General features: G+C 43.0%; 3 protein-coding genes across 4 annotated transcripts in view; 2 read left to right on the forward strand and 1 right to left on the reverse strand.

Annotated features, from left to right (window-relative positions):
- LOC125531291 (uncharacterized) overlaps positions 1 to 98 on the forward strand; it is a 2,102-nt gene extending 2,004 nt beyond the window's left edge. For both annotated transcript variants that reach the window (XM_087517219.1, XM_087517220.1), the window contains exon 2: positions 1 to 98. This exon is cut by the window's left edge. The gene's annotated coding sequence lies outside the window, so the exon portion shown is untranslated.
- A 3,136-nt stretch (positions 99 to 3,234) lies between these two features.
- LOC125527930 (uncharacterized) lies at positions 3,235 to 5,300 on the forward strand. The gene is made up of 2 exons (XM_048692432.2): positions 3,235 to 4,412; positions 5,020 to 5,300. The coding sequence occupies exon 1, from the start codon at positions 3,279 to 3,281 to the stop codon at positions 4,368 to 4,370; it is 1,092 nt and encodes a 363-aa protein (XP_048548389.2). The 5' UTR covers positions 3,235 to 3,278; the 3' UTR covers positions 4,371 to 4,412; positions 5,020 to 5,300.
- A 534-nt stretch (positions 5,301 to 5,834) lies between these two features.
- LOC125527932 (uncharacterized) lies at positions 5,835 to 10,396 on the reverse strand. Its single transcript, XM_048692433.2, has 7 exons — positions 10,092 to 10,396; positions 9,935 to 10,001; positions 7,144 to 7,190; positions 6,881 to 6,968; positions 6,402 to 6,535; positions 6,218 to 6,316; positions 5,835 to 6,064 (listed from the first exon to the last, which is right to left on the reverse strand). Exons 1-7 carry the CDS (start codon positions 10,320 to 10,322, stop codon positions 5,984 to 5,986), a joined length of 747 nt encoding a protein of 248 aa, XP_048548390.2. The 5' UTR covers positions 10,323 to 10,396; the 3' UTR covers positions 5,835 to 5,983.
- Positions 10,397 to 19,189: the final 8,793 nt, after the last annotated feature.

Raw genomic sequence — 19,189 nt, forward strand, 5'->3', positions numbered from 1 at the left:
TTGGATATTCTAGTACATGCTTTGTACCTGTGGTCTGTAACATGATGATGAAGAGAATTGTGGTATTTTGGTAGGCTGGTTAGTAGTTCAGCTGCTTGGCTAGTACTTCCTCCGTTCCTAAATATAGTCTTTTAAGAGATTTCATTATAGACTATATACGGAGCAAAATGAGTGAATCTATACTTTAAAAGGTGTCTATATACATTCGAATGTAGTCTCTATAGTGTAATCTTTAAAAAGACTTATATTTAGGAACGGAGGGAGTACTAGTTTCTCTCGCTTCACTGCACACGCTTTTTTCTTAAACAAACAACTCTGCGTCTATGAAGGGAAGTTGGCTGCAATGAGCTCCTGTAATTTCCCCCAAAAGAAGTTTTGCTCATTGACTAAAGCACACAAATGTAAAAACTAAAATCAGCAGTTGAAAAGAACTGGCATATAGGAGGTAAAATGCCATTAAAAATGCTAAAAATCTTAGAAGAAATGGCCTTGCATACTCTCTCAATTCTCAAGTGCCACATGCTTTCGTAATTTCTCTCATAGAAAATGGAGGCAAGCTGCCTCTTACCTAAATGTTTAAAGCTATCTTGAAATTCCAGCTGATGAGGTGTAATCTTGTAATACCTCTGTACCAAAATAGAAGACCTTTTTGTAGTTTAATTTGAACTGCAAAAGCGTCTTATATTTTGATACTGAGGGAGTAAGATTCTAACCTCCCTAGAAATGCTGGCTCTTAGGGTGTGTTTGGTTTGGGAACGAAGTGGAAAGGAATGTAATGGCTCCATTCCATTAGAATGGGTCGGTTCCGTCCTTACGTTTGGTAGAAGGAATTCAGAGGAATGGAATGGTTACATTTGGGTGTTTGGTTTATGAGATGGAACCGAATGGATTTGTTCACCGCACTACTCAAATATTTACATCAAATACAAACAACACACATATACAGAGGTAAAATATCATGTAAATACAAGGAAATTCAGGGGGTAAAAAATCAGACGAGGATGTCGCTGGGCGTAATGGGGAGGACGAGGATGTCTTTTTTTTTCAAAAAAAAGGAGGCGCTGCAGGCGCGTGCGGGCGGGGATGCGCTGTGACTATCGGTGGAGAACGAACACCGGCGTAGGAGACATGCGACGACAGAGGCAGGCTATGGCGGCGGAAGCCATGGCCGGCGGCGCAACGGTAAGAGCGTTCAGGCGGCGTGGAAGGAAGGGTCGGGAGGTAAGGGGGAGAGAAAGGGAAAGAAAGGAAAGGAGCAACGGCACGGCGGCGTTGCTCACCGTCGTGTATGGGTCGGTCAGGTGAACCTCGGGAACAAGGGCAGCGGCGGGATTGGGAGGAGGGGCTAGCTCGGTGGCGTGATTTGGGGGAGGGGCGAGGGCGAGGGAAGCGCTGGGTCAGGGCGAGACAAGGGACAGACCTCGCGCGCGAGCCGTTCCGCGTGGTACCGCCGATTTGGAGGAATCACTTGGTTCCGCATATCAGGGGTATATTCCCTCGCGAGGAACCATTCCGTTCCCTCTCTTTTGCAAACCAAACGCTGGAATCGCTGCCAGGTACGGGACCGACCCGTGACGTTCTACTTGATTCCACGAACCGAACACACCCTTAGTATGTCAGGTTTGGGGGTCGTTGATGGGCCCACTTGTAAGGGAGTGAATTGATGGGTGATTCTTTGAGGTCCACTTTTAGGTGAACGTGGTGCCAATATGCTGATTTTTGTGTTACATGCAAGAACAACACAACCACACATAATAGTTTCAACTTTGATGAAACACGCAACGAAGTAATCAGTCATAACATCCCTCCTAAAAAAGATCGGTCTAACTCATGATTGAAGGACAACGAGGCAAAGTGCACGTCACCCCATACATGTATGCAAGCAAACACTAAAGGTGTTAAGATGTTTTTTTTTGGGCAAAGGCCAACCAATAAAAAGACAAACACCCGGCTAAGAAAAATGTTGCTCAATCCGATCCAAAATAAAGTGTCGTGGTTAACCAAGACACATATTTTGGATTAGAGGGAATATAACGCATCAAAATATCCCTACACCTATACCTGGCCATCCCTCGGGCCGGGCCTAACCAAGCCCGACGCAGAAAACCCAGGCCCGGGCGTCGGGCCTAGAAATCAGGCCCAAGCCCGACTCGTCAATGTAAAAGCTCGCTGGGCCTCGGGCCAGGCCTCTTTGTTAAATTGCAAATATGGCGGGCCCGGCCTGTGAGCAACGTCGGGCCAGGCTTTTTCGGGCCGGGCCAGGTCGGGCCGTCCGGGCCGGGTTGCCCATGGCCAGGTGTACCTACACCATAGTAATGTTCGACACAATGCATTGGCGAGTTAACACGTGTATTAGGTGAGTTAAGAAAGCATCCTACTAGGTGAATAAAATACAATATAAATTTATTCTCAAATTTAGAAAAAAATCATAGACATTCAATATGAAGTCAATAAATAACTAAGTTTTGGATGAACTGAAAAAGTGACATAAAATTTAGAATAAATTAGCAATTTAAGTTCATTTACGAGAAATGGGAAAATCATTGAAAAGATCAACACTGTGACAAGAGTGAGTGAGAGAAGATGTTTTAACATTCTTTTATGCTGCCTTAGATGAGCAAGTGGCACAAGAAACTAATAACACAAAGATCAACATGTATGACATCGATATTGCAATAATAGAGAAAAAAGCAACTATAATATGGTTGATCAAAGGAAGAGAATATTATATAGTTCACCTCTGGTCATAGTTTCACAAAACAATATAGAAATACCACTAAAGATGTGAGACGAGGAGTAGAGGAGGAAAATCAGGAGAGGATGAACCTCATAATTTTGCATTACAATCTATAGGCTCTATGTCATCTTACCTCAACGCATACATTTCTCTCCATCATCCATATCGAGTGAGAAGAGTAAATATGGAAAACTAAAGCATGTGTGACGAAGTCACAAGTTTATATGGACTTTTCTGAACCAAGAGATGGGTTTGCCATAAAAGGTTATATGTAAAAGTAAATTAAATCTACAGGGACTATGCGTCAAGGTGAAAACCAGAACTACCACTAAAGTTGTAAACCCCGATGTCACATGAAGTTTTTCTCTTTTTTTGCGCGGAAGTTTTTTTTTTTGAGATTTTTACCGCGTCAAATTTTAAAAGTAGACGACCCAAGCCCAAGACATGATAGGCCCAGCCCGGCCTGGCCCATCAACAGGCCTCCTAAGCCTCTAACCCTACCCAGCATTCACCCACTCCGCTGCCGAAGCGGCGGCGAGGAATGGCTTCCTCAAAGAGGCGCCGGACGAGCACCTCGCCGTCGGCCACCGCCACCACCACCACCACGACCTCCTCCACAAACACCGCCTCGGCGTCGCCGTACTTCCTGCCGGAGCTGATCCCGTTGGTCGCGAGCCGGCTGACGACCCTCGAGGACTTCTTCGCCCTCCGCGCCGCATGCCGCACCTACCGGGATCTCCTCCCGCCGTCGCCGGCCAACCTCGCCTCCCAGGCTCCGCTCCTCCTCTTCCCCCGCATGGCCTCTGCCTCGGGGGCCCTCTTTCACGTCCCCCTCCGCCGCATCCTCCGCTTCCGCCTCCCCTGCACCGACCACAGCCTCACCGAGTTCTACTCCTCCGGCTGCCGCGTCGCCATCCAGGACCGCGACCGCTATGACACCCACCGCGAGCTCCGCATCCGCCACCTCCTCACAGGCGAGCGAGCCCGCCTGCCCGATTCCCCGGAACCGTGCTACTCTGAAGAAGTCGTCTTTTCTGGCGACCTCGTTGTCACCTTCAGGAAGCTCTGCCGCGTCCTCTACTACTGCCACATTGAGGATGATCACTGGCAGGCAGCGCGCTGCGATGTAGGCCACCTGGTTTACGATCTGATGTTCGTGAAAGGCACCCTCTATGCGCTGATTTACAATCACCCACATTACCGCCTCGCTGTCGTTGAGCTTGACAAGAACTCTGCGGTATTGTCGTTTCTTGGAGATAAATTGAGTGTGCCGGACGATAATTGTCCAAGGTTCTGGCTAGCGGAGCGGTGTGGTGAGTTATTGCTCATTGTAAGGGTGGAGTACAATCCATGGGTGTACCATGTTTTCTATCTGCAATCCGGGGAGGGGAAGTGGGCGAGGACTACTAGCCTTGGTGGTTGCAGCTTGTTCTTTAATTGGCATGAGTTTGCCGGTTGCCTTGGTCCAGATCATCCGGCAGTTCGAGGGGACTGCTTGTACTTCACTGGGTACGCTGGGAAGTGGAGCGAGTATTCTTTGGTTGATGGGTCTTATCATGAATTCGTTATAGACCACCCAGGGCGAACTGAGGATTATGGGTCTCCGGTTTGGGTCCTTCCAAGCATTTCCTGATGCAGTACAATGGGGTATCATAACTGTCCAGAAGCTCTCAAGGTACATTTGCTCCCTACTAGTGACTAGTTACAGTCATTTAGTTTGATATTTTCTGTTTGTTAATCAAAATATTCAAATGACTATTTAGCAGCAAATCCAGAAGGATGAGTTTAAATTAAGATTATAACAGAAGTGGGTGATGGTACAAATGATTTCTAGAGATGGCTTTTATTCGTCAAGGTCGTGAGTCCAATGTCGACGCTATTGTTTAGCTAAGTCGTCGCTGTCTTGGAACTTTGCCTGATAAGTGACTGTGAAAGGTTGACAAGTGTAATTTTTGCTGCTGCAAAGATTCCACCCCCCATTTTTTGAGATAGTGGAGCGCTCATGCCAAGTGGTGTCTATAACAGTATGTTTGGAGTACCGTTGTTGTTGCTGTGCATGTGCATGGATTACCGTGTCCTGTTAAGATGAGGATGTATGTGCGTGGGTGTTGAGTTTTAAGTGGGCAGGGGAGATGTTTAGTTTCTGCTATAGTTGTAGCATTGCTTTGGGACTCGTTGTGAAGTCAGGAATAATGCTTGCTTCAGTAGTATGTATCCTGCAAAACCTAATGCTGCTATTTCCACGGTGCTCATATGTGCTGTCTTCTTTGTCTGCATTGCAGGAGAGAAATTAACCTGCGAAGCAAACTGCGCTTCGGGTTGATCAAAGTTGGCTATTGGATGCAACATTATTGTGGTGGCACCAGAAATCTTGGACAAGGGGCCGTTCTAGTATAACCGTATTTTTATTTTTCGAGATAGCGAACTGCTCATGCCAACTGGGGTCTATAACAGTATGTTTGGAGTACCATTATGATGTGTCTATAACAGTATGCTTGGGCTCTAGATGCTTTGTGCCTGTGGTCTGTATGTAACATGATGGTGAAGAGAATTGTGGTATTTTGGTTTGGCTGGTTAGTAGTAGTGCTTCATTCAGCTGTTGGGCTGGTACTAGTTTCTCTCGCTTTGCTGCACACGTTTTTGCGTAAACGAGCAACTGTGTGTCTATGAAGTGAGCTCTTGTAATTGCCTGGAAAAGAGGTTTTGCTCTTTGAGCTTCCTTAGGTTGTACATTAGTCTATTAGTTACTAAAGCGCACAAATGTAAAAACCAAAATCTGCAGTTCAAAAGTACTGGCATATAGGAGGTAAAATGATTGGAAGTGCTAAAATATGTTCATTCGGGTAAAAGGCTGCCCTTAGTAATGGAGCTATATCTCACTTTCTCTTCCAGTGCCCTTTATGGAACTATACACTTCTGAACAATCAGATATTTACATGCCATCATACATAGAATGTACATAAGAACTGTATTGAGGAACACATGAAACAGAGTTCTTCAATTCTGTGATTCGGGCAAAAGACTGGTACTATTTCTCTTGCTTTGCTGCACGCATTTTTAGTTGTATATTACTGTAGTTCATTATTAAGTACACATGTAAAAAAAATGTGTGGTTGAATAGTACTGTCATATCTATACACTTGTAAACATCAGATATTTACATGTACATTTACATGCCATCATACATACATACAATGCACATAGGCAATAAGAACTGTATCAAGGAGCACATGACACACGTGTTCTTTAATTCTGCTTTTGGTTTGGATACTCCCTTGGTCCGAATATTGTTGACCCAACCCTCACATTTGTGCTGCCCAGCTCTATCTGAACACAGATAGCAAAACAGGAAATGTCAAAATTGCTTTGAGGACTAATGGAGGTCCAAGAATCGTACTATGTTTACACCAAAACTCTGGTTTTAATGGGATGGGATGTTCGAAAACCCCACATAAACATGAGAGATTAATGTTTTCTTACCGCTTGCTCAAAGTCACCGGACATTCCCATGGAGAGTTCAAACCGTTCTGTCGGTATCCCAAGGGCCTTGCAAACTTCAAGCTTACAATTTGCCAATGCCTGTATTCAGATCACACAAAACATCTTGTAAAAGTCAACCCAACACAGAAGGAGCATTCGTGATGACATCATAATAGAAAGCCACCTTAAAATTTTCCGGTGTTGAGGAGTAATCTTTCATCCCTATTGTCATGAGTCCTGACAGTATTAAGTTTGGGCAAGCTAGTTTCACATGCTTAGCAAGCTCCACACATTTAGAAGGATCGGTACCAGATTTTGCTGAATGAAAACAGAAGTGTTACACCAGTGGATTCATCATCGCCAAGAAAAACATCTATAATATAATCATAAAGAAAAGCAATATATAACAGCATGGCAGCGACTTGAATCAGGAGAAAAGTTTGGCTATTTGTTATGGGCATGCTTCTGAAGTAATGAAACAAATCTAGCTATTTTATAACATGGCTTCTGAAGTAATAAAACAAGTCTAGAAATATTACGGCAGTTTAAAGATTGTATCATAAATGCAGTTAACTGATGTTTCGCAAATTACGGCAGTTTAAAGATATATCCTTGAACAGAAATTAAGTGACTGGGTCAATTGAATATCTTCTCTGTACTCACACTCTTCTCCACTGGTGTTTACTTGCACCATAACTTTCAAAGGCTCCCTCCCCAAGCTAACAACAGCACGATCCAGATGATTAGCAATCTGAAAGAATGCCAACATTATGTAATACTCAGACGGAGAAGATAAGGATGAACTCATATATAACAAACATGCTGTAATCAGTATTATCATCCTTTTCTGTAGATATACAAACACCATATTGGTTTAGATGCATTTAACTTTTAAACATAACGTGTGTTTGTTGCTGCTTGCTTACCTTTTCATTACCTACACCCTCAACCATGTCAAGATTTGGAACAGCAGCTGCAAAACGGTAGAAATAGGTAACTGAGCCCAAGCAGTATAGTGCCTACGATGGTTAATTGTTTAGAAAATTAGAACCATAAAATCAAAAGACACGTGCACTTACAGTGGCGTTCGGGGGTTGAGTTTCAAAATATATGTTATTTATAGTTGTGTTATAGCCTAATAAGTATGACAATCTATGTGCTTGAACCCCCAAGAGTGAAGACTAGAGAGCCCACAATCCAATTGACTGGAGACTGGACTGTCATGTGAATGGTTGCAGTAGAGACGTCATGTGATTTCAGGGCCGTACCCAGGAAATCTAGGCCCCGGAGCAAAATCACAATTTAGGCCCCATGTATAATAAAGCCAATAAAAATATTTTTATTAATCACTGTGTATTTTTTTTTGCGAAAGAATCACTGCGTATTTGTGGTAGTAGTATAGATATTTTTTTTTAGCAATGTGGTAGTAGTAGTATAGATATTTCAAAGGATTACATCACACCAAAAGAAAAATCTTTGAGCTATTAGGATACTCAAGAAAGAATGACGAGAAGTTAATTTCCACGGAATTAATTCGGGGATTTGATTTGCCACTGAGCACTGAGGTCTCAAGGAAGACAGAGAAGAAAAAAAAACTTGATAAGTAATCTGCTTAAAGGGTTCTCCTTGCGTTATGTACAGAGAGACTGGTTTGGTTGTGGGGCCTCGGTCGGTGGTGGTTCCACAGTTTTTTTTAGAAAAGGAGGATGACCCCCGGCCTCTGCATCTGGGAGATGCATGCGGCCACTTTATTGATTATTCTCGAGGACCTTACAAAGTATTACAATAATAGGCCTGAATCCGCCATCTTGGCATCATATGCCACTACTCCTATCCATATGATGAAGGGGCGCTAGCTGGGCCAAATACCCAGTCCACTCACCTAAGCCTATCATCAAAAGCCAGAAGCCCCAGCCGAGCCACATACCGGGTCTGGGGCATGAACTGGTCTGACGCACTCACATGTGTCGTCGCCGCCATCTTCCACTGGTCCGTCTTCAGAGCAGATATTGCTTCTACCTTGCCAGGCCACTCTGCCATCGACGCCACCATGCCAGACAACAACCCCCTCCTGCGCGAGTCTAGCACCGCGCATCGGGCGCCGAGTCTCCACTGCACCACGCCGCCGAGATCCGCCGTCATCAATGTGCAGGATGAAGCACCGCTCCACCAAAAAAGCCGCCCACTGGTCCCTCGAACCCATGTACGCCTCCAAGAATGACGCCCCCAAGGAGGAAACGACACCAACGCGCCGCCGTCATCTGATCTACTGATCTAGGGTTTCCCCCGGAGGTAGTGGATAGAGGTCTGGAGCTTCTCCACGGCGAGGCCTTCAAGAAGGTAATGACACAAAGGTGCCGCCAACGCCGGTCTTGGCATCAAGCCGAGAACTAGGTTTTCACCCGGATCCGCTCAAGGAACCTCCATCAAGCATCGTGTGCACGGGTCGCCGCCGATCTGAGCCGCCGCACATTGAGGTTGCACTAACCAGATCAGATCTGTCCGGAGGGCAAACCACACATGGCGCCGACCCAACCCAGGCCCTCCATGCCGCCAAGGGCCAGAGGCGTCGGGGCCTCCACCACGCGCAGCCGCCCTGCCACCCACGCGGCCCAGGACGGCCAGCACCGCCACATCCCGTCGACGGCGCGCGCCCACCAGATCCGAGCAAAACGCCCCGATCCGCCGCCAAAACGGTCAGCCGCCGCTCCTCCACCGCGAGGAGAGGAGGGGACCGCCGCCCCAGCATCCCGCACCACCGCGCCATAGAAGACGTCGGAGGGCCAGATCCATGCCGGCGTGCAGCTCCGCGTCGCACGGCGCGCCGTCCAGGGCTGACCTCCATGCGTGACGGGAGAGGAAAGGCCCGCCGCCGCCAGCACCCGCACGGGCTTTGCCCGGCGGGGACGCCCAACGGCGGCGAGGGGGAGGGAGCAGGAGGGGGTGGCGGCGGGGTTAGGTCACCCGAGCCGCCCCCCTGGAGAGCGACGCGGGTGCGGCCTTCTGATCTGAGGTGGTGGTTCCACAATTGACTGCTATTTTTTTCTCTGTACAATTTCATTTCACGGTTCATTAGTTTGTGATCCACTTATTATTAGTATGTGCTTAGAAAAATCAGGGGCCCCATAGTTTTGGGGACCCTGTGCAGCTGCTCCGGTTGCACATGCAGAAATACGGCCGTGTGTGATTTGAATTACTTGAATCACTTAATTTGGCTCCACCACTGCCGTGCTAAGTCTGAGTCTACAACTTATAACTCTTTTATGTAGCATTTGGGAAATAAAAGGTGCATGAACCAAAGAATAAACAGGCTGATAAAACATTATTACGAGAGGCAGAGTTAAAATGTGTTGATGTTCATAAATCAGTTTCTTATATCCTGAAGAGCACATGCATTATCACGTTGGCACTCGCCACTCGGTGAGCACATCAGTGATCAGTGGTACCAAGGTATGACAACCTACTAGTATCACTAAGTTTTTTTTGCGATCTATTCATCTTCAATCATGGTAGTACAATAAACACTAGAAATAATAAAATTGCATCCAGATCCGTAGACCACCTACTAGTATCACTAACTAATTAGCTAACCCTGCCGTTCCCCTACTTTGATAGCATATATAAACACCAAATTGTCTATGTGAGATGTGATCACAACCATTTGTCAAATCTTCCATGAAAACAGACGCGGCACGCCAAGGCAAAGCTTAACCATACCTACTAGCGATTTCACCTTGTTGCTCTGCAAGTGCCCGACGAAATGCCACCGGATGTCTTCCGGAAGCTGCACGCAGAAGACGGCAGAACAGAACTGAATCAATCAGCCAGCAAACAGATGGGGATCCAGTCGAATCCAATCCGGAGGTGGCCTCACCTGCGGCGCCTTGGTGACGAACTCCTGGACGTAGTTCTCGCCGAAGGAGCGGTGGCCGGCGTCGTAGAGCTGCCGCAGCAGCGACACCGGCTTGGTCTTCCCAATCGCCACCACCCGCACCGCCTCCGCCACCCGCCCGGACCGCTCCGCCGCGCGCCCCGCCCGCGCGAGCACCGCCCTCATCGCCGCCGCCACCGGCGCCGCCGCACCCTCCGCCGCGGCCGCTGCCATCCTCCTCTGACCTCTCCCTTCTCCGGCGTCCGCTCGTTTTCCTGGTGCTGGTGGTTGCCTCGCTCCCTCCCACACAAAAGCAGAGCTTAGCCGGAGCGAGTGACGGGCCGAATGGGCCAGGCCGTAAAGAACACCTCTCTTCTTCGGCTGATTATTTGCAATGTGCAATTTAGGATGAGTCAGATTCTTACAAAAAACAGTTTTGCTGACTAAGACTTCGTTATGTCTCAGTCGATGCTATATTCCTTGGATCTTCCATGGAGGTTCGTATAATTTTTTCTTTCAGTTTTTTTCCTTCTTCTTATATACTACTATGTCACTTGGCTGAGACTTGGTTATGTCTCAGTCGACTGAGACCTAACTATCCTCTAAAAAAAGATGAGTGCAACGCTTGGCATCTGTTTTTTTTTCAAAATAGCAAATGATATTTAAAATTTTCATAAAATTGATTTATTTACAATGCGCTCTACTAAGAAAAAATTTATTTACAATGTGCAACCCCAACCCCCCGGGAGCTATATCTGCTCTCCCTAAAGGGAATAGCTCCGGGCCAAGCAACTAGGCTCGAAATGTGGGGATCCCAAGATTCAAACCCGGGTCTAATGGATGAGTCACCGAGTCAGCGCCCATTTCGTGGTACAAACTTGGGCGCGACATAGTTGAGGCTAAAAGAGCTGGCTTTTCATTGGTTTTTTCGTATTTTTTGGGGTTTTTTTTTTCTTTCTTTTTTCATCAGAATTTCTTCGTTTCTTTTCTTCGTTTCTACCGTTTTTTATTTTATTTATTTTTCTTCAGCTTTATTATATTTCTTTCTTGATTTTCATTGGTTTCTTTTTATTCTTCGCTTTTTGTTTCCTTCTTAGTTCAATGTTTATTTTTTTCCATTTTTCTTTATCGGTTTTCACTGTTTTCCCACTTATTTGCATTTGTTTCTTTAGTTTTATTTTTTGTATTTCTTCTTTTTTTGGTTTTGTTTCAGTTTTTATTTATTTCTTTTGGTTTTCATTCTTCATTTTTCTAACACACGTTTAATATTCTTTAAATAAGTTTAAATCTTCTTAGTTTTCAATGCATTTTTTTTTGTTTTCTGTTGGCTCTTTTCTTTTTTCTTCTTCGGTATTCTTGTTTTTTCTTTCTCTTTGCATTTTTCTTCGGTTTTATTTTTCATTTCCTTTTTTCTTTAGTTTATTTTGTTTCTTTTTTTATTTTTGGGTTTTTCTTTGATTCTTTCGGTTTTCATACTACTTTTTTTGTATATGTCGACAACATTTTTCCAATACATGTCTAACATTTTCCAATACAAATTTAAAATTTTTGTAATACATAGTCAACTTTATTTCTATAAACATATTTAACATTTTTCAAATGCTTAATTAACATATTTCAAATACAATATTAACATTTGTTGAATACATGTTCAACATTTTTCTATATACACTTTTAAACACTGTTCAAATGCTTTATTAACGTTCTCAAATACAATATTAACATTTTTTAATATATGATAATGTTTTTTCTAAGCACATTTTAACATTTTTCAAATGGTTGATTAACATTTTCTAAATGCAATATCAACATTTTTGTTGAAAACGTGGTCAACATTTTTTATAAACACGTTTAACATTTTTCATTTGCGTTATTAACATTTTTCAAATACTCATTCAAATTCTTTCAAATGCTTGATTAACATTTCTATATACATGATAAAAAAATTATCATCATTTATTTAATACTCCCTCCGTTCCTAAATATAAGTCTTTGTAGAGGTTTCACTATGGACCACACATGGATGTACATAGATGCATTTTAGTGTAAATTTATTTATTTTGCTCCGTATGTAGTCCATAGTGGAATCTCTACAAAGACTACTCCATCCGTTCCTAAATATTTGTCTTTTTAAAGATTTCAAATGGATTACCACATATGGATGTATATAGACATATTTTAGAGTGTAGATTCACTCATTTTGCTTCGTACACTTGTTGAAATCTCTAGAAAGACAGATATTTATGAACGGAGGGGGTATTTAGGAACGGAGGAAGTACATGGTTAATATTTTTTTCTCTACAAATTTAATATTTTTTAAATATTTGTTTAACATTTTTTTAAATGCTTGATTACCACTTTTATATACATGATCAAATTTGTTTCATCATTTTTTAAATGCTTGATTACCATCTACAAATTCAAGTATGTCCGTCAGTGTGTAATTGCTCAACTGAATGATATAGTTGTTGCGAGAGTTGTTATGAAAGTTAGATTCCAAATTTTGAAAGTCATTACTGCATTGCACAAAACAGAACCATCCATGAATATTGGAAGACCGGCACCAATCCTATCATGAGTAGGAATCATAAAAAATTAGCTCAGAAAGACACAGATAATGAAACAAACATACATGTCGTTGCCATTTTTCTCTGCAAATTTAACACATCACTTTATTGACCACAAACATCTACTAAGCCGGAGAACAAAACGTAGAAATGATAAACCAAATTAAAAAGGTATTCGTGGAACCAACAACGTGGTATCTAATCCCGAACACAAACTAGGGATTATTTATTCAAGCGTAAAATAAAAGAGAAGGGGTAAAATTTGGTGGTCGTCTTGTCCGGCTTGATTGATGAACGATCTAAACCGGTGTCACCACCAGAAACCTGCATAAAATATATAACAATGAATCGTAAATATTTAGCTTGAAAAGATATATATTCGCCTTTTGTTGGAAAAGTTTGAAAACGTTGGTGCATGTGAATTCTGAGCGAATGTGATTTTGGATGAATTAATAAGAGACGCTCACATCAGTATGTAAATGTACAAGTGGTGATAGTATCCCCAGTCAATATCCTTTAAATCATGAAACTACTAAAGATGCAGATACATAAAACAACATTGATCGGCGAAAGGAGGATGATCCAGTTTTATTCTCACCAAAGAAGCTTGTTCGTTTTTTAATAAAACAAAACAAAGATAACAATGGAACATCAAATTACCAAAAGTACAGATTATATGTAGAACTAAAGGGAGCTCTTTATATCCAGCGATATAATGAGTAGTTCTTACCTTTATGGAAGGTCTTGGGGTGTAGTATGCGTCTACAGTAAGTTGTTCGTTCCTCGTCGAACCGGAGAATTTGATTATTTTGCGTACCACAGTACCCCGAGCCATAGTAAATTTCCCCGTCCCTCCAATGATGCTCCACTCAGAGTCATCTGCAGTACTAATGCCAGCCACTTGAAGCGTGGACCTGCCGAACCTGTTTTTGCATAGTCAGCCTTCATTACAGACATCTTATATTCGCAAAAGGAAAGAATCAAATAATTAATGGACTGCCCATACTACTCCTTCCGTTTTTATTTAGCCCGTATTATTAGCTTTCTCTTTAGTCAGACTTTGCAAACTTTAATATTTCAGTACCAAATAAATACTACCATCACTGAATTTTATTTTCACATCATACATATCTGATATTGTAAATAAAACTGGTGAAGTTGAACTTCAGACAAATCTAGTATGCAGAAAGAGTACAAGCTGTTCTATTCGCAAAAGGAGAAAAGAGGAAGCTGGTAGGAGTACGTACCTGCTTGCATCATCGAATACCAAGCTCATGGAGGTGGACCACATATTCTTGCTTGGAGAAGTAACACCTGTTCTGATATTTGTGTCAATCATACGCCCAAAAATATTTGCAGTTAGACCAATCTCAGAATCCATAGCTCGATCACGCACATAGATGGAACCAAATCCTCCAGACCCAACTGAATATCTACTGTTTTGGCCATCTGAAGGATCTACGTATAGGGTTAGCAGAAGATGTTCTTCAGAGAGAGCGCTTCCCTGAGAGAAGAGAAAAAGGAGCGCGCAAAGGAGAGGAGCTACCGCATAATAGGCCATGGCTGCGGGAGGTAGAGCTTTCTGCTTGCTTCCCGTATCTGAAAGAGGCCGGGGATGGTTCAATTTATAGATCATAAGAACACAGTGGGGCAGTGAATTGTTGAGCTACAAAGGTAACATGGTTTCACGTGAGGTATCTACTTTGCACAGATTCAGATTTGAGTGACCCGCCCTTTTTTTCTATCGGTGTGGCTGTGGCTAATGTAGGAGTACTACCTGCTTGCTCGGACATTGCTATGCTTTTGGATCCCGGGTTGCAGTGAGTCCGGTTTGTCAAAAATGAATATCGGAAATATGTATTTAAATTGTATAGTGTCAAAATATAAGATATTTCTCGGTTATGGAGGTGATAAAGAGTTCGTCGTAAAGAGTTACGCCGATGCAAGCTTTTACACCGATCCGAATGACTCTGAGTCTCAATCTGAATACATATTGAAAGTGAGAGCAATTAGCTAGAGTAGTTCCATGCAGAGCATTGTAGACATAGAAAATTTGCAAAATACATACGGCTCTAAATGTGATAGACCCATTATTGACTAAGCTTCTCTCACAAGCAAAACATGATCACACCTTAGTACTCTTTGGGTGTAAATCACATAGCGATGTGAACTAGATTATTGACTCTAGTAAAACCCTTTGGGTATTAGTCACATGGCGATGTGAACTAATCACATGGTGATGTGAACTATTGGTGTTAAATCACATGGCGATATGAATTAGATCATTGACTCTAGTGCAAGTGGGAGACTGAAGAAAATATGCCCTAGAGGCAATAATAAAGTTAATTATTTATATTTCCTTATATCATGATAAATCTTTATTATTCATGCTAGAATTGTATTAACCGGAAACTTAGTACATGTGTGAATACATAGACAAAACAGAGTGTCCCTAGTATGCCTCTACTTGACTAGCTCATTAATCAAAGATGATTATTTTTCCTGACCATAGACATGTGTTGTCATTTGATGAACGAGATCACATTATTAGATAATGATGTGATGGACAAGATCCATCCGTTAGCTTAGCATAATGATCGTTTAGTTTTATTGCTATTGCTTTCATCATGACTTATACATGTTCCTCTGACTATGAGATTATGCAACTCTCGAATACCGGAGGAACACCTTGTGTGCTATCAAACGTCACAACGTAATTGAGTGATTATAAAGATGCTCTACAGATGTCTCCGAAGGTGTTTGTTGGGTTAGCATAGATCGAGATTAGGATTTGTCACTCCGTGTATCGAAGAGGTATCTCTGGGCCCTCTCGGTAATGCACATCACTATAAGCCTTGCAAGCAATGTGACTAACGAGTTAGTCACGGGATGATGCATTACGGCACGAGTAAAGAGACTTTCCGGTAACGAGATTGAACTAGGTATGAAGATACCGACGATCGAATCTCGGGCAAGTAACATACCGATGACAAAGGGAACAATGTATGTTGTTATGCGGTTCGACCGATAAAGATCTTCGTAGAATATGTTGGAGCCAATATGAGCATGCAGGTTCCGCTGTTGGTTATTGACCGGAGATGTATCTCGGTCATGTCTACATAGTTCTTGAACCCGTAGGGTCCGCACGCTTAACGTTCGATGACGATTTGTATTATGAGTTATGTGATTTGATGACTGAAGTTTGTTCAGAGTCCCGGATGAGATCATGGACATGACGAGGAGTCTTGAAATGGTCGAGAGGTAAAGATTGATATATTGGAAGGTAGTATTCGGACACCGGAAGGGTTCTGGAGTGTATCAGGTACATACCGGAGTACCAGAGGGGTTACTGGAACCCCCGGGGAAAGATATGTGCCTTATGGGCCACAGGAGGGAGGCTAACCAGCCCCTTGTGGGCTGGTGCGCCCCCACAAGGGAGGAGGCCGAATTGGACTTGGGAAGGGGGCGCCACCCCCTTTCCTTCTCCTTCTCCTACTCCCTCTCCTTCCCCTTTCCCTCCTCCGGTAGAAGGAAAAAAGGGTGGGACTGAATCCTACTAGGACTGGAGTCCTAGTAGGACTTCCCTCTCCCTGGCGTGCCCCTTATTGGTCGGCCTCCTCCTCCCCTCCTTTATATATGGGGGCAGGGGGCACCCAAAGACACAACAGACAATTGTCTTAGCCGTGTGTGGTGCCCCCCTTCATAGTTACACACCTCGGTCATATCGTCGTAGTGCTTAGGCGAAGCCATGTGCCGGTAACTTCATCATCACCGTCGCCACGCCGTCGTGCTGACGGAACTCTCCCTCATCCTCAACTGGATCAAGAGATCGAGAGACGTCATCGAGCTGAACATGTGCTGAATGCGGAGGTGTCGTACGTTCGGTTGGATCGCAAAGACGTTCGACTACATCAACCGCGTTACTAAACGCTTCCGCTTTCGGTCTACGAGGGTACATGGACACACTCTCCCCGCTCGTTGCTATGCTTCTCCTAGATAAATCTTGCGTGATTGTAGGAATTTTTTTTGAAATACTATGTTCCCCAACAGTGGCATCCGATCCAGGTCTATGCGTAGATGTTATATGCACAAGTAGAACACAAAGAGTTGTGGGCGATAATAGTCATACTGCTTACCAACAATGTCTTACTTTGATTCGACGGTATTGTTGGATGAAGCGGCCCATACTGACATTACATGAACACGTTCATGAGACTGGTTCTACCGACGCACTTTGCACACAGGTGGCTGGTGGGTGTCTGTTTCTCCAACTTTAGCTGAATCGAGTTTGACTATGCCCGAACCTTGTTGAAGGTTAAAACAGCACACTTGACGAAAAACCGGTGTGGTTTTGATGCGTAGGTAAGAACGGTTCTTGCTAGAAGCCCATAGCAGCCATGTAAAACTTGCAACAACAAAGTAGAGGACGTCTAACTTGTTTTTGCAGGGCATGTTGTGATGTGATATGGTCAAGATGTGATTAGATATAAATTGTTGTATGAGATGATCATGTTTTGTTAAAGTTATCGGCAACTGGCAGGAGCCTTATGGTTGTCTCTTTATTGCATAAGATGCAAGCGCCATATAATTGCTTTACTTTATCGCTATGCGATAGCAATAGTTGACGGGACGACCATGTGACGACACATTGATAAAGATCAAGATGATGGAGATCATGGTGTCATGCCAGTAATGATGGAGATCATGATGGTACTTTGGAGATGGAGATCAAAGGCACAAGATGATGATGGCCATATCATGTCACACATTTTGATTGCATGTGATGTTTATCTTTTATGCATCTTATTTTGCTTAGTATGCTGGTAGCATTATGAGATGATCTCTTACTAAAATTTCAAGGTATAAGTGTTCTCCCTGAGTATGCACTGTTGCGACAGTTCTCCGTGATGAGACACCACGTGATGATCGGGTGTGATAAGCTCTACGTTCACATAAGCCAGTTTTGCACATGAAAAATACTCGGGTTAAACTTGACGAGCCTAGCATATGTAGATATGGCCTTGGAACACTAAGATCGAAAGGTCGAACGTGAATCATATAGTAGATATGATCAACATAGTGATGTTCACCATTGAAAGCTACTCCATCTCACGTGATGATCGGACATGGTTTAGTTGATATGGATCACGTGATCATTTAGATGAGTAAAGGGATGTCTATCTAAGTGGGAGTTCTTAAGTAATATGATTAATTGAACTTAAATTTATCATGAACTTAGTCCTGATAGTATTTGCATATCTATGTTGTAGATTAATTGCTTGCGTATAGCTTCCCTGTTTTATTTATGTTATGTTCTTGGAGAAAACTAAGTTGAAAGTTGATAGTAGCAATGATGCGGACTATGTCCGTGATCTGAGGATTATCCTCATTGCTGCACAGAAGAATTATGTTCTTGATGCACCGCTAGGTGACAGAACTATTGCAGGAGCAAATGCAGACGTTATGAACGTTTGACAAGCTTGGTATGATGACTACTTGATAGTTTAGTGCACCATGCTTTACGGCTTATAACCGGCACTTAAAAACGTTTTGAAATGCCATGGAGCATATAAGATGTTCCAAGAGTTGAAATTGGTATTTCAGACTCATGCCCGAGTTGAGAGGTATGAGACCTCTGACAAGTATTTTTGCCTACAAGATGGAGGAGAATAGCTCAACCAGTGAGCATGTGTTCACAATGTCTGAGTACTACAATCACTTGAATCAAGTGGGAGTTAATCTTCCAGATAAGATAGTGATTAACAGAGTTCTATAGTCACTATCACCAAGTTACTGGAACTTCGTGATGAACTATAGTATGCAAGGGATGACGAAAACGATTCCCCGAGCTCTTCGCGATGCTGAAATTGGCGAAGGTAGAAATCAAGAAAAGCATCAAGTGTTGATGGTTGACAAGACCACTAGTTTCAAGTAAAAGGGAAAGGTAAAGAAAGGGAACTTCAAGAAGAATGGCAAGAAAGTTGCCACTCCCATGAAGAAGCCCAAAGCTAGACCCAAGCCTGAAACTGAGTGCTTCTACTACAAAGGAAATGGTCACTGGAAGCGGAACTGCCCCGAATACTTGGCGTATAAGAAGGATGTCAAAGTGAACAAAAGTATATATGATATACATGTTATTGATGTGTACTTTACTAGTATTCATAGTAGCCCCTGTGTATTTAATACTGGTTCAGTTGCTATGATTAGTAACTTGAAACAGGAGTTATAAAATGAACAGAGACTAGTTGAGGGCAAGGTGACGATGTGTGTTGGAAGTGATTCCAAGGTTGATAAGATCACCATCGCACACTCCCTTTACCTTCGAGATTAGTGTTGAACCTAAAATAAATGCTATTTGGTGTTTGCGTTGAGCATAATATGATTGGATCATGTTTATTGCAATACGGTTATTCATTTAAGTCAAAGAATAATTGTTATTCTGTTTACATGAATAAAACCTTCTATGGTCATACACCCAAGGTGAATGGTTTATTGAATCTTGATTGTAGTGGTACACATATTCATAATATTGAA

The sequence above is a fragment of the Triticum urartu genome, chromosome 3A (assembly GCF_056163025.1).
Source record: "Triticum urartu cultivar PI428250 chromosome 3A, HENAU_Tu73, whole genome shotgun sequence".
Lineage (NCBI taxonomy): Eukaryota > Viridiplantae > Streptophyta > Magnoliopsida > Poales > Poaceae > Triticum > Triticum urartu.